Source organism: Emys orbicularis, chromosome 8 (assembly GCF_028017835.1).
Source record: "Emys orbicularis isolate rEmyOrb1 chromosome 8, rEmyOrb1.hap1, whole genome shotgun sequence".
Taxonomy (NCBI): Eukaryota; Metazoa; Chordata; order Testudines; family Emydidae; genus Emys; species Emys orbicularis.
In genome coordinates, this window is record NC_088690.1 from 70,793,683 (window position 1) to 70,809,010 (window position 15,328).

General features: G+C 49.0%; 1 protein-coding gene across 2 annotated transcripts; it reads left to right on the forward strand.

Annotated features, from left to right (window-relative positions):
* The first annotated feature begins 531 nt into the window (after positions 1-531).
* On the forward strand, positions 532-13,172 carry HSD17B7 (hydroxysteroid 17-beta dehydrogenase 7). 2 transcript variants are annotated; one of them, XM_065409023.1, is made up of 9 exons: positions 532-664; positions 844-1,047; positions 2,610-2,702; positions 5,026-5,140; positions 5,728-5,922; positions 7,108-7,212; positions 9,215-9,271; positions 9,723-9,821; positions 12,767-13,172. In XM_065409023.1, the coding sequence occupies exons 1-9, from the start codon at positions 630-632 to the stop codon at positions 12,866-12,868; spliced, it is 1,005 nt and encodes a 334-aa protein (XP_065265095.1). In that variant the 5' UTR covers positions 532-629; the 3' UTR covers positions 12,869-13,172. The 2 variants fall into 2 exon arrangements, with proteins under 2 accessions (XP_065265095.1, XP_065265096.1); XM_065409024.1 differs by lacking the exons at positions 5,728-5,922; positions 7,108-7,212; positions 9,215-9,271; positions 9,723-9,821; positions 12,767-13,172 and having other exon boundaries at positions 2,610-2,722; positions 5,026-5,134.
* Positions 13,173-15,328: the final 2,156 nt, after the last annotated feature.

Below are 15,328 nucleotides of genomic sequence, written 5' to 3' on the forward strand. Positions count from 1 at the left end.
ACGCAGCTAAAGTCGACCTAAACTCGTAGTGTAGACCAGGCCTAAGACTTTCATGGCTACTTGCTGAGCCATCAGCCACTGCTGGGAAAGATGAGCTCTACAGAGAAATATGCCTGGGTGGCCTGTCTGCAGAGACATGGGATTGACATTTACTTGGGAGGCCATTACACTTATTTATACATGTTAGATATTCCAAATAGAAACTGTACCCCGCCCTGCACAGAACCTCGACTGGGGAACTGGAACTATGGTAACCCTAAGCTCCAAGCCCGCGCCTGCCATGGGGCAGGGGCCGGGAGCCCCGCTGTCATTGCGGGCGGGGCTCCACTCGGCCCACTCCACCTTTGCTGAGCGCCCAAGCAGCCCCGCGATGATTGGGCGCCGCTCAGCCCGTGCCCGCCCATGAACCCACAGTCACGCCACGGCCGAGGGCCCCCGCGAGCTTCCTGCTTGGAAGGTTGCTGTGCGGGGCGGTGTCTACGGGAGCGAGGCGGAGGTGGGGAGACGAACCAGAGTGGGCGGGGCTGCCCGAGTGGCGTTCTGCCCGCCGAGGGGCGAGGCCGTGTGCGCGGTCTATTATGGCGCACGGTGAAGCTCGCTAGTTTATTGTGCCCGCTCTGGACCGCGCGATGCAACCCGTGGTGTTGGTCACCGGCGCTAGCAGGTGAGGCGGGGGAAGACGGGAACACCCTCGTCTATCTGGCGGGGCCCCGTCTCTGTGTGGGACGGGCTCTCTAAGAGCGGATGGGACCCCAGGGGCGAGCGGGCTCGCTCGGGGAGCTCGGGTTGGGGTTGGAGGCGGCCCCGCGCTGACCGGGCTCTTCTCTCCCTGGGCTGTTACAGTGGTATCGGCTCCGCCCTATGCAAGCGGTTGCTGCGGGAGGACGCTGGGGTCCGGCTGTGCCTGGCCTGCCGGAGTATGCAGAAGGCCGCTGCCACCAAGGCCGTGCTGCTGGCCGCCCACCCGGCCGCCCAGGTCACCCTCGTGCGCCTGGATGTCAGCAGCCTGGAGTCCGTCCTGGGGGCAGCCAGCGAGATCCAGCGCAGGTGTGTGGCGTCCGCCCGGGCTCGAGGAGGGTGGGTGCTGTGCCCCTAGCCCTGGCTGAGGTGAGCGGGCAATAGGGACCCCTCCGGTTCAATCTGCTGCATCCAGCAGGTGTCTCTCCCCGGCCCACCCTGTGCTGCCTGTGGCACTGGGAGCCAGGCCTGGGAATAAGCCTGAAGCACAGTCAGTTTTTTTCACTCTGAATCGGGGGAAAGGGCTGAGAGGTGCCCTCCTTGAGCTCAGCTGGTGCTGTTCAAATTCCTCTTCCAAATGCCATTCTCTAGTGTGCATAGGGCAAAGGGGGGACTCCTTGCCCAGCTTGCATTTGTTTCAGGCAGCAGTCATAGAATCATAGAAGATTAGGGTTGGAAGAGAGCTCAGGAGGTCATCTAGTCCAATCCCCTGCTGTTGTCTCTCTCTTCTCCCTCTTCCTCCCCCCCCCCCCCCACGATCACCAATCTTACCTTTTCAGCTACTGCAGTGACCTCTTTCACCTACCACAGTCCAAAAGTACACCACTGAGCCTGAAATGCTAAAGCTTTTCCCTGAAACAAGGAGCACAGGTAGCTCCAGACAGGAAGTGGTCTGTTTGCCACTTGCCTTAATGTTGGTGGCCACAATGTCATATCTTGAACAGGAGAGTTGGCTTTCCAAGTTTCTCTAAAGCCTTTGGCTATCTTGGGCTTTTTAGTCAGACACTCCCCAGTGTTGCTTCCACTAGCTCTTCTGAAACAGGAGAGCCATCTAAATCTGATCTGAGAGGGTTAGACGACAACAGCAAAAATGCATCAGCCTCAGGATGTATGTACTAAGGCTCCCAGTATTGCTTCCAACCTCTCCAAAGGAGCTGAACTGATGGTGGCAACAATAGGAAATCTGATTCTTCCATTGCAGGTCAAGTCACGTCTGAGTTCCTCACTTGCCTATGTTTCAGGGGTGGTGAAGTTTTGTTTACACACTGCTTTGAGATTGTTAGTAGGAAAGTAGTAACTGCAGAGTTACTGTGGTGATATCTGTGTTCTAAAAATCCCAGTCCCACCAGATATTAGCCTGTGGATGTTAGGTGCCTAAATCCCATTGAATTAACCTAATCTTATTTTCTCTTGAAGAAAATCCTGGATAGCTAACTGAAATTTGAAGCATACAGAAGTTTGGAAAATGGATTACTTGTGGGCATCAGTTATATTTTAAGAACTCTAGATTTGACCCCCCAACACTCCAGATTTTGTGGGATTTTATATTCAGAGTGAATTTTACCGTTCAGATCCCTATAATGGGCTCAGTCAAGAACTCTGAATCCAAGTATTCTCAGAATCTGGGGAAATTTATTCTGGATCCTAGCTCTGGATCATGTCTAGTTTTATTTTGTGAAATGACATCTTCATGATTAGCTTAATACTACTTTGAACTTCAGAATACAGAAATGACTTGTCTCTGAGCTCCTGTCTCCATTGTGGGCTAGCATTAGCTGTGTTGGGGTGTGTGTGTGTGTGTGGTGTGTTTACACGATATGCTATAGGTAATAGCCATAACCAACCATACTGTTTGTGTTTCCTTTGTGTAGGTTTCAGCGCTTGGACTATCTCTTCCTGAATGCTGGGATCATGCCAAATACCCACATTAGCTTCAAAGCACTGATCTCTGGTCTCTTTTCTGGGTACAAGATACCATCCTTAAGTAACAGTCAGATACTTTTCTCTTCCTAGTTTTGTCCTTGGATGAGTAGGGGGAGGGGAGATAAGAAATGGATGATGGCATGAATGAATGTTCCAGTGATTCACTGATATTTCAGATGGCTGATAATGTGAGGGATGGTTAATGAAACACTGAATGAGTGGGTGGTTAGCTAAAAGGTGAACAGATCTTTTTTGTTATAGTCATTACTTAGAAAGTCATAAATGTGCATGGTGGCCTACAAAGGCCTTCTCAGAAGAGTTTACAGTCCAGGTAAAGCAGAAAGGCTTGCCAAACTGGATTCAATGGATTATAACGGGTTCTCAAACGGGGGGTCATAACCCCTCAGGGAGTCGTGAGGTTATTACATGGTCACAAAAAAGGTTGTTGTGAGAACCCCTGGTCTAGAGAAGGTTGTTGAGAGCATGGGTGAATAGTATGTTTAATGCAGTGGGGAAGGTGTGGGGAGACTGAGAAGGAAGGAGACGCATGTATTGAGGTAGGGAATGGTATTAAAGGGATAGCAGGCAGAAGTAAGGGGCTTCTGAGGTTTGAGCCTCTAGTGAAGTAGGGGGGATGAGGCGGTGGTAGGCAACTTCTCTGTTTAAAGAGACCAGCAAGATCTTGATTGGCAGATGAAAATCAAAAGTAGAGTTGAGACTGCTGTGGAGGCATGCTGGGGATGCTGTAGTTAAGGTAGTGTCAGGTCTCTGCCTCTGACAGGATCTTAACATCTGTGTTTAACAGCTTGAGAACAGGAGAAGAGAAACTGGATGTGAGCCAAGGCTGGGGATGGGCAGCTTGAACAGTTTGAAGAAGGCCTAGATCCATGTGCTCACTTCTCAAACATGGAAAGCTTTAACTGTACTGGTATGGTTGGAGCGGTACAGCTCACATCATGCAGACCGTTACTGGTATACAAGTGCTTATACTGGTACAGTTGATTCCTGTATGGGAAGGGGGAGTAAGCTATACTGGTATAAGGCATTTTTATACCAATGTAACCATCTCCGTAAAAAAATCAAACCCTTAACGTAGGCTGATGTATACACAGGTCTTGTAACAGCATAAAAGTATGGAGGCAAAACTGGTTCTGTAGGTGGAGACTATGGATTTGATAGCTGGAAGGAGGAATGAATTCCACCAGACAACTCAGATGTATTAATGGCCTACTGGGCATGAGATGGGGGTTGTGGGTGGGGAGGCAAAAATACTAATAGAAATGGGTCACCATATAGCCTTCATTGAGTCTTTAGGATCAGCCTGTAGGTGTGCACAGGAGGCTGGGAGAGAGCAGATCAGCCACAACATTGCAGGGCATCAAGTACTTCTCAAAGAGCAATGAATTATGATTTGTTGTATCCCTCTGAAGTAGGGAAATAGGTCATCCCTATCTCTCTCTCTCCATAGCTATAGGGAAAACGAGTCATGGAAGTTAAGTGAGTGCAAATTCAGTGACTGACCGAGCCAGGAACTCCTGACTCTTATCATTTGCTTTAACCACTCTAGACTGCTTTTCCTCTGAGTTACAGCCCATGTTACAGGCTCCCATTTAGTTTGTGAGCAGCAAACTGATCAGGTTTTTTTCTTTAAACTGTTTTCTGTTGTAATAACAAATCTCTAAAATCAAATCTGAATAAAAATGGGAGCTGGCTTTCAAAGTTCAGTTGAAAGACTACTTTAAAACAATTTTTTGTTTTTAAAAATACAAAGCAAACAAACTCCGGCACTGGGATCTTTGTTTTTCAAAATTTATGCTGTTAAATATTTAAGATTATCAGAATTCTTCCTTTTTAAAAAGTGATTTTTTTTTGAAAAAACAGACTATTTTGAACCTTCAAAATAAAAACTGCTTCTGAATTTGGTTCTGCAAGGAGTTTTCCAATTTTTTTTTTTTTTTTTTTTTAGAGCTGGTCAAAATACTAAAACTGGTAAGTGGGAATGTTTTAGGCTACGTCTGCACTACGGGGGGGATCGATTTCAGATACGCAAATTCAGCTACGGGAATAGCGTAGCTGAATTCGACGTATCTGATGCGACTTACCCCGCTGTGAGGACGGCGGCAAATTGACCGCCGCGGCTCCCCCGTCGACAGCGCTTACTCCTACCTGGGCTGGTGGAGTACGCGTGTCGATTCGGGGATCGATTATCGTGTCCCGACGAGACGCGTTAAATCGATCCCTGAGAGATCGATTTTCTACCGCCGATCCGGGCGGATAGTGAAGACTAGCCCTTAGAATTGTTCAATAAAATTGTCACCTGAAGAAGCTGTAGCTCTGTCTAAAATCTGTCGTCTTGTATTCCAGGAAAGCAGTCCACATGCTGAGCACGGCGGAGGGGCTGATAACTCAAGAAGACTGCATCACTGCAGATGGCCTGCAGGCTGTGTTTGAAACCAACCTCTTTGGGCACTTTATATTGGTAAAGCTGCTTCTGGCAGTCAGGCCCTGATTCTGGGTCAGTGTGCAATTTTGGGTAGAGCAGGAATTAAATGAGTCAGTTTCAACTCTCTTCCAATGTTCCTGTACATTGACCCAGTCTGGAGTGTAGTTGAGTAATGTGCAGTGGCCCAGGCATAGGGCAGGAGCCCACACCATCCCCTGTACATACCCTGGCCTGGTCAGCTGTCTCCTAGTGGCTGAATGACAGCCAGGTCTGGGATTTCTCAATGTGCAGGCAACACTGATTACTGAAAGAGTTAGAATTACTTCAGGGTTACTCTGCACAGCCAGCAGACATGTTGGCTCCTAAGAGAAACACAGACCTGGTTCTCACTACTTTGCAGCCTGTCTTCTCTGCAAAGTGAATGCAAACAGGCTATAAAATGCTACCAACCAGGATCTGGGTCTGAGGTACACCAGTGACATGATTCTCCACTTACTTGTTTCTTGTGCAGTCGGTTAACCCAAACCCCTGCCCTCTAGACCAGCGTAACTGAGAAGTGGGAATTATTTTCAAATATCCATTTCAGTAGTTATCCCAGGACAATAACTCTCTCATCTCCTTAGATTCGGCAGCTTGAGCCTCTGCTATGTTGCCTTGAAAAGCCCTCCCTGCTTATCTGGACCTCTTCCAGCAACGCCAGGAAATCTGCTTTCAGTCTCACTGACTACCAGCACAGCAAAGGCAAAGAGCCTTACAGTTCCTCCAAATATGCCACTGACCTTGCTAGTGTGGCTCTGAACAAGCACTTTAACAAGCAGGTGAGGGTGTCTTCCCTATGGTATGATGCAGAGAGCTGTCATACGTGGGCCTCAGAAATGTTGATAAGGTGGGATGCTCTTCAGTGGCAGTAGTATGTTGATGCATAGTTGTTTCCACATAGCAGTGTTCAGTTGCTTAATCGATTGCTCATGGATGTGAAGGAGCTTAGCTAGAGTGAGTTTCAAGTAGGTATGGTTGGTAGGATGTGGTGGGGAATGTTTGCAGAAGTTGCTTACTTGAGCATAATTGAGCTCTTACCTTCAGAATACTTGGAAGCTGTAGCCTTGTCTTTGGGACAGACATTATCTGTCTTCGCTGGCTGCATTGTATTGATGTATAATAAACCTTCCATTCTGTGGAGTCATCCACATGATGATTGGCCTGCTCTGTCATACAAATTAAGCAGTCCATCTAGTCTAGCAACCTGCCTAAGACTGGCTAAGAAACATTTTAGCAGAAGGTGCAAGCAACTCATATGGGACAACTATAGAATAACCTGCCTGTAAGGAAGACCTCTGCCAACTGATGTGGCTTATGCTCAGAGGTAGGAGTTGATAGCCCTTCTAAAAATACTTGCCCTATCTAATGTGACTGGATGGCCTGTAAAATCTGTGGCATGGCAGCCGATACTGGTGTAGGAGCTGTTGACCATCTCAGACAAGAGGCAGGGCCTTCTCTGTCATGGGCCTGTGACGGGAAAGCAGCATTCATTCCATTGTTCTGTGCCAGTCCATAAGTGGCAGCCTTCTTTCTGGAAAGAGTTGCCATCCCTTACTGGTGTCTAACTGCTGTTTGGTGGGAGAGGGCTTAACTATAAAGGAGGAGGAATGTGTAATACTTCTCTACGCGGGGGGGGAGGAAGGATAGCTCAGTGGTTTGAGCATTCGCCTGCTAAACCCAGGGTTGTGAGTTCAATCCTTGAGGGGGCCATTTAGGGAACTGGGGTAAAAATCTGTCTGGGGATTGGTCCTGCTTTGAGCAGGGGGTTGGACTAGATGACCTCCTGAGGTCCCATCCAACCCTGATATTCTATGATCACTGCTGCACAGGGGCATCTGCTGACTTTACGTTGTGAGGCCTTTGGAAGGTGCAAACCACCTTGTAAATACTTGTCTGGTGTGTTCTTTCCAAGCAGATTTGCAGCATTTACTGTTGGCTTGTATCCTCTCCTTCCCCTTCTGCAGGGGCTGTATTCCAGTGTCGTTTGCCCAGGTCTTGTGATGACTAACCTGACTTATGGAATTCTGCCATCTTTCTTCTGGAAGCTGCTTATGCCCATCATGTGGATAGTGAGTAATCTCTCTGAAAATGTGGGTTTATTTTCAACTCTTCTTTGGGGTGGGATGGTCTTGGGTGTTTCACTCCTAGGGGTATACACAGTGCCTTATCACCAAAGCAGTTGTACAGTGTCCTTCGCTCCTAGTATGAATGGAAATGCAGCAGATTGGCGAAAGGCCACTTCCCAACTCAATGTGAAGCAAAGTGACTATTTGGCCCTTAGGACCAGCAGGGTCAGTCTGGGAGGTGGAGTTTCAGCAAAGAGATGCCTAGATAGCATGGGGCTCCTTATTTGGAGAGGGCTGGTGAATAGCCAGCCATTTTTTCCCTGTTCATATGTTTGTAAATGGGTGTGAAGCCAGTGCTACCAGTTAGGTGGTGTCCCATGGTTATGTGCCTTGTGATGGGATACTACTGTGTGCCATGTGCTGCAATAGCCAGAGAAGCAGCTGTATCCTGGTACAGTGGGTCCTTTGCCATGCATGTTGTAACAGAATGGCAAGGGTCTCCTGCTGCTTCACTCTGTTAGCAGGTGTTGAAATACTTAGGGAACTGTAGGTGAATTATGCTCCACTTTGATAGCAAGCAGGTAGAGATAGCCCTCTGGGAATCGAGAGCTAGCGTCTGGGACTGGCGTAGGCTAGAAGAGAAAGGAACCTTAAAACAGCCAAGCCTGGGAATTTCCCTTCAGTTAATTTAACCCAAAGCACAAGAGGGGGGTGATGCTCTGCAGTGAGTGAGGCTTTCTGGAGCTGGGAAGGGGACTCTACCACCAATCGCCTTTTATGGCCCAAGATCAGTATTGCTGCTGAGAAGTGCTAGTGGGGGGGCCCCTAGATGGGGAAGCAGATTTTAACCATGGCCTTTGATCTCTGGTTGCTCAGCCTCATCATGCCTTAAGTTCATTTCCCAGAGGTGCTGAGCACTCACCACTCCCATAGCCCCAATCAGAGTTATTGGTGCTCAGCCCCTCTGGGAACTAAGCAGAAACTGGGCAACTGAAAGCAGAGGGACCCCAAATCTGAGACTGTTCTTGAACACATGAACCATAGTTACTAACTAGGCTGGTATTTTCAAAGCACTAAGCATTGGCATATCGTAAACTTCCCGCTCCAGTAGAAACAGAGCTAGATAATCAGTGGCTCTGAACTCCTCCCCCTCAATTAATGTTCCTACACATGGAAGATGATTCCTAAGAGAATACAAACTTCAGCAGTGAAGTCCCCAGCTTTCAGGTGTGTATTGTTTCTCCCTGGCACCTCTGGTGGAAAGTGGCCTCTTCCATACGCTTCACTTTCCTTCACCGCCCTTTACTCTTTCCCCCCCCCCCCGCCTCTTTCCTTTACTATCTCATCCTGTACCTGTTCTCTTCCTCTGCAGCCCTCAGTTTTCCAGCCTTGCTAATATTCCACACACTATCTACAGACAGCCAGACTTCCTATGTCCGTCAGCCAGACACCTTTTCATCTGTCCCCAGATCAGCTGCCTCTGTTTGGCCTTGGCACTGCTGCCACAAACTGCTACCTGCTTGCTGTTGGGACCTGCCTGTGCCAGCCCCAAATAAGTCTGCTCTCTCTGCTGGCTGCCTCCTCACTGAATCACTTTTCATTGGATGACAGGTTGTCACAAATTGTACTCCACCCACTGCTTGAGAGCCAGCTCAGGAAAGAGGTGGCTGGAAGAAAGGCATATCGGGGGTGGGGGGGTGCTAGTTGGTCCCCTGTGCCTGCCCCACCCCCCCAGCATCAAGGAGCGACCTGGTGGTGGTGTGTTGGCCATCTGGATGGTTCTAGTGATTTTACAGTGGCCCTGGGCTGAAATGGGACACCTGGTCATCTAGCTATAGGCAGGTGGCCTTACTCAAGGGGTGGGAGAGCTGTTGGCTGGGCCACTAGCAGCAGAGGGCCTTGTGCCTTGACACTGCTGCTGACCTCCAGGGAGCTCAGTCTTGAGTCCCTGCTCCAAGGTATAGGTGCTAGTAAGTTTCATGTCTCATTTCTTATTCTCTTTCAGATACGCTTTTTCACCAAGACTTACACACTAACTCCATACAATGGAGCAGAAGCTCAGGTATGTAGCATGGTTTGCACCTCAAATCACTGCTTGTCTGCAGTGTGTAACTCCTCCCAGCCCCTGGGTGTCTGGTGCTGATTGTGAATGCCTCCTCTGCCAGATGGATACATACAAAGCAGTGTTTCCCTACTCTTGCCCTGCACATCTGAATCACTTTCCATAGTAAGTGCTAAGACACTAAGCTGGTATTTGAGGTTCTTCAAACAAATGGCTCTTCACCCTCTTCTTCCTCACCTACTAAATAAATAAATAACCCCTTCAGAGAGACCCTGTGGTCTCTAGATCTCACTTGGGATGGTCTCTTCTGCTCTTACTGAAACCAGCATCAGTATTCATAGATGTAAGGCCAGAAAGGACTGCATGTTGCCAAGCTGTTTTGTTCTAAAATGTAAGGCTGTCAGAACAAGCTGGACTGCCTGCCCTCACAAGTATGCTATTGTCTTTAAAGGTATGGCTCTTCAAACAAAAGCCAGAGTCACTGGATGCACTAATGAAATATCACAGCTGTACTTCACCAATGGGGAAGAACTATGTGGAGTCCCGAAAGGTAAATGTAGCAAAGACTCTGCAGTCCAATTTACTCTTGAGGGAATTCTGCACCAAGTAAACAAAAAACCTGTGCACAATATTTTAAAATTCTGCAAATTTTATTTGTCAATAAATAAATGTGGAGGCAGGGCATGGCAGGGGGGAACACAGGCCCCTGGCTGTACAGAGTGGGAGATCACCCTGCAGCTTCCTCCCCCAGGACACAGACTTGGTGTTCAGGCTACACCTGACCCTGACACAACCCAAGGGCCAGGACTGCCCCAGAAACGTCCTGGGGGCCTGCCCTCTGTCAGGCCTGTGGGTAGGCAGGCTTAGCCTGGCAGGATCCAAGTGTGGGGTGAGAGGGTTCTGTGTGGGGCAATCTGGGTGCACGCAGCTCAGTGTGGGGGTGCAGGGGATCTGGATGCACAAGGGGGGGGTCCTGGGTGTGGGGGCCTTGGGGGAGTCTAGGTGCTGGGGGAGTAGGACTAGGTGGAGCAGGGTTCAAGTGTGTGTGTGGGGGGGGGAAGGGGCTCAGGGTGGTCCAGGTGCAGTGGGGGGGGCTCACTGGGGTTCAAGGGGGGCTCAGCAGGGGTGGGGGTTTGGATGTAGGGGCGGTGGGGCTGGGCGGGTGCTCCAGATGGAAGGGGTGAGGCTTGGTGGGGGGGTTCTGGGTATGGGGTGGGTCCAAATGCAGATGGGGAGTGGCTCCCTGTACAGTGACACCTCCCCCTGTGGTGAAGAGCGATGGGGGCAAGAAGCAGTGGGTGGGGGGCAGAGCTTCCTGCAGCTGGGGGAGATTTCTGGGGGTGGGTCTGACCCCACCCTGCAGGGGAAGAGGAAGTCCTGTACTCCCCCAGCCCAGCTGGGAGTAGCAGGCAAGCCCAGTGCATCATAGGAGCCACCACTGGCATATCTCCAGAACACCCCTCCTCCCCCACCACTGCAGTGATTTATCTCTCTGCTGGCTGCTCTGGGTGCCCTAAACAACATGGCCATGCTGCTGGGGAATGGTGCATGACCACTCTCACAGCTTCCCTGTCAGAAAGTCACTTTTCTACAGCGAAGCAAAGAAATCAGGGGAGGGACATAAATTCTGCACACATGCAGTGATGCAGAATTCCCCCAGGAGTACAAATAGTAAGAGATGGACTGTTATATATTGGCTGAAAACACTTACCTGAGGACCTGATTCTTCCATCCTTGCTGCCATTTATACTCTACTGCACTGTGCCCAACCTAGCCTGCCAGTCTCTGCATCTCACTGTATGAATGCATTGCCTCTGTACTAACAGCTGAGTGCCTAGGTAGGTGGCCATCCGAGTAGGCATTACAGCACCGTGTCCCCAGCCCTTCTGCGGCAAGACCAGAATCACCAACACAAGGCTTGATGCAACTTCTTGCGAAGAGGACATGGAAGCCCAATGGACTAGTAGGGGGATTGGCTTGAACTTAATTGGATCACAGGAGTTCAAACAAAACCAGCGTGAGGCCCAGCCTTTCCCATTCCCTTCAGAGCCACTGAGAGGTATAAGCAGACCTGCAGGATTTTTGCTGCTGGGAGGTGGAGAAAGGATCTCCTCTCACTGCTGCCCACCAAGACGTGTACCTCAGTGAGGTGGGGGAGTATTTTCTTCTTTTTTTCACCCTTTTGTAGCCTTCTCCTTGGGAAGCTCTGACAAGCCCCCTTCTGTTCCACTGGTCCTCAAAATGCAGGCTCTGTGCTGACTGTACAGTTTTACTCTGACTTTGTAGCAAGCACACAAGATAATACATCTATTGTGGTCGTAACATTGGGTATGTCTACACTACGGGATTAATCCGAATTTACAGAATTTGATTTTTGGCAACCGATTGTATAAAGTCGAGTGTATGCAGCCACACTAAGCACATTAATTCGTTGGTGTGCGTCCCTGTACTGAGGCTAGCGTCGACTTCTGGAGCGTTGCACTGTGGGTAGCTATCCCATAGTTCCTGCAGTCTCCTCCGCCCATTGGAATTCTGGGTTGAGATCCCAATGCCTGATGGGGCCAAAAACATTGTTGTGGGTGGTTCTGGGTACATCCTCCCCCTCCCTCCGGGGAGGAGTACAGAAATCGATTTTAAGAGCCCTTTATTTTGAAGTAAATGGCTTCGTTGTGTGGACGGGTGCAGGGTTAATTCGATTTAACGCTGCTAAATTCGAACGAAACTCATAGTGTAGACCAGGCCATTGTGCTAGACATGGTATAGATATGACCGTCTCTGCACCAAAGAGCTTACAAAGCAAACTTTGTTCTATCTGATTTAATTATACACTTGGTCTACTTCTGGGTGGGCAGCTGGAGTTGAGTGCAGGGGGCCAGGCAGGGCTGGAATGGAGAGGGAGGAGTGCAGTGGGCAGGCATGGGGTGCTTGGTAGCTGAAGGGCTGCAGACACAGCAGATCCAGGACCCACAGCCAATTACACTATAGAAAAGGAGAATTCCCTCTGCAGAGTCAGAGTGAAGTAAAAGATGTTAGGCTGTGATGACTCCAGCTGAAAGGCCTGGATTTCACCCCTTGCATCCTCCAGCTGTGGTTAATGCTGGCTGTCTTGGGAAGGAGCCGTGAAGGGGGCGTTCAGTAGTATACACTGTGCAAGTTCCTCCTGGCTTGTGCTGCTGTTTCCTCGCTGCAGAGGCTACAGTTTACCCCTGTGTCCTTGGCAGCTTGTACTAATGCTGGGGGAGCTTTCCTTCCCCCAAAGGCAGTGACTCCACATGCTATTCCACATGAAACAGCTTCCTTTTATTTGGGGCTGTAGCTCATCTGTGGGAGATGCTAGCTCCCTGGGCACATGGCATAAGTGGCTGAGTGGGTGCCTTTCAGGAGGAGACTGAGCCTGTCCTTGGCTTTGCCCATCTCTGGCAACATCCAGCGGTTCTGTGTCAGTCCACATTGCAGCCCTCTTGGGCTAATATTACTGCTCTGATTTTTTTGCAGGTGGATGTGGAGGAAGAAACTGCTGAAATATTTTATCAAAAGCTGTTGGAACTGGAGAAGCATGTCCTAGCAAGATTGAATGCTCCCTTGAGCCCCAAGTAACAAGATCCAGACAAGGCCTCTAATGACAAATCTTTCTGACACTAGTGACATTGGAGTTCCTTTTAAGTGGGTATTATGCATTTGCAGTAGAGGCCTTCTTGGCGACATGTGGCTTTGTAGCACTTCTCTCCTCTGCTCAGTCGGGGAAGGAGTGCTCTCCTAGAATTGGAGGTCTGAGAGGGATTGAATAGTTATTTAGTCTCCTGGAGTCCAGTACAGGATTGCTCTCTACACACTCTAGTAACTTGGCTAAACCAGGCCTCTGTTTCTGTACATGTCACGGTCTTTACAATAAACTGCAGTCTCCAAGAACTACTGAGAAAAAGCATGAATGAATTGAGAGCTCAGTGTGAGCACAAGGTGAAAAGAGGTGGAAGGCCTGCTCTTGGGCAGAAGGCCCCTCAGGTGCCAGGCTTCCTAGATAGCAACATGTGACTGCTAAGGTCAGACTCTTCAAAAGCTGATCAACATGTCTACATGGACACTTACTGTGCATGCTAGAGTACTGCAGATTGACACCCCAGCTTACAGCACACTATGGCCATGTGGTTCCTGCTGCTCACTAGAAGCCCTGTAGTGTGCTTTGATCTTTCAAGCATGAGTAGATCAAAGTGCCTGATGGAATTTTTAAAGCTCACCAGCAGGATCCACACATCACTTAATGTGTGATAGGCTGCAGCTTGATGGAGAGAGGTGACCATGCTCTGCCTCTGCCTAAAGTATAAAGTGCTTTTTACACAAAGAAAGGAGCAGTACTGCTTTCACCCTTGGGTTGTAGCATCTTGTATTGAGGCATAGAGTTGGTGCAGACCTCAGACATAACTTCTTCAGCCTTTGGGAAGGCACTTTTGGTACTAATCTGTTAGAATCCTGTGAGAGCATCAACAAGGGTGATCCAGTTGATATAGTATATGAAGACTTTTTGGAAAGCCTTTGACAAAGTCCCTCACTAAAGGTTCTTAAGCAGACATGCAATAAGAGGGAAGGTCCTCTCATGGGTCAGTAACTGGTGAGAAGATAGGAAATGAAGGGTAGGAGAGAGATAAAGAGCAGGGTCCCCCAAGGATCTGTACAGGGATGGGTGGTGTTCAACCTATTCATAAATTATCTGGAAAAGGGGGTGAATAATGAGGTGGCAAATTTTACTGCTGACCCAAAATAACTCCAGATAGTGAAGTGGGAAGAGTTAAAGGGATTTTACAAATCTGGGTGCCAAAATGGCAGATGAAATTGTTGATGAATGCAAAGTAATCCTGATTGGAAAATGCAGTCGCAACTAGATATACACACAATGATGGGGTCTAAATGCCATAGGTTGCCTACCCCTGCCATAGTCCATTCTGCATCAGTGACCTTCCAGACAGTGAATGAGAAACACGACAAGATAGCCTCCTACATGAACAACATCAGAATAAAAGAGCAATGGCCTAGATTTACACTTTAGGGCCTCGGTGTAATAACAAAGCCATTGAAGAGCAGTCTCCTCTGTCTTTGGTAAGGTGCCTGTGACCCTTATGATAAATGGTGTCAGACAGCAGCTCTTCATCCCACCGGTGTGGCCTAATGGACAGTGTACTGGAGAGCCTCAGGAGACCTGGGTTCATTGCTGGCACCGTCACTGGCCTGCATCATACTCTGCAACTAGGGATGATGATACCAACCTCCTTTATAAAGCACTCGGAGATCTCTTAATGGAGCATTAAATAAGCAGATCTCACTGTTACCACAGGGACCTCTCCACGGCCCCAGAGTGCTAAGGGTCCAGGTGAGCAGAGGCAACTAGATACTCAGGGACTCCCAGCCTTCTAAATTTTTCACAAAAAATGGAGGATTAGACCCGGGCTGCTTCGTGGCTGGATGATCCATGTCCACTAGGTTTTTTTGAGATATGGCAGCAGGTTCTCCTTTGGAAGTCCACAGCCTGCACTAGGGCAGGGTTTGCAGTCACCACCTACCATGCAGCCTGTCCTTTCCCATGAGGTTTCACCAGCCAGTAAGGACACTGGCTGTGAAGTAAAGTATTCTCAACATTCTGTTTCCCCAGACACCAACATTGGTCAAAGCTCAACCCAAGATGACCTAGCATGTGTTTCTCTGCAAAGTAACATAAAACTTCTTCCCAGCAGGAAGGCGTGAGACCAGTCACCAAGGACAGTTAGGCTGGATTAAGCTAGCTGACTGCTACCCTGAACAATTCTGCCTGAGTCTTTCCAGGTGTGGTGAGGGTAGCACAGACCCTGATCTTGGCATCCCCCACAGCCATGGCACAAGATTTACAAAATCATCGTGACAAATGTGTGGGTGCTGTGTAGTGAGCATTGATGTGTGTCCCACAACGTGGTTTATGTTCTGGACTGCTGAGTTACTGTTCACCTGGCAGAGGGGAGCAGACAGCTCACTGCTTTCCTCATGGATGTGCACAGTCACAAGTCCACTGATTGTAAGCCATTGAGATGGAAT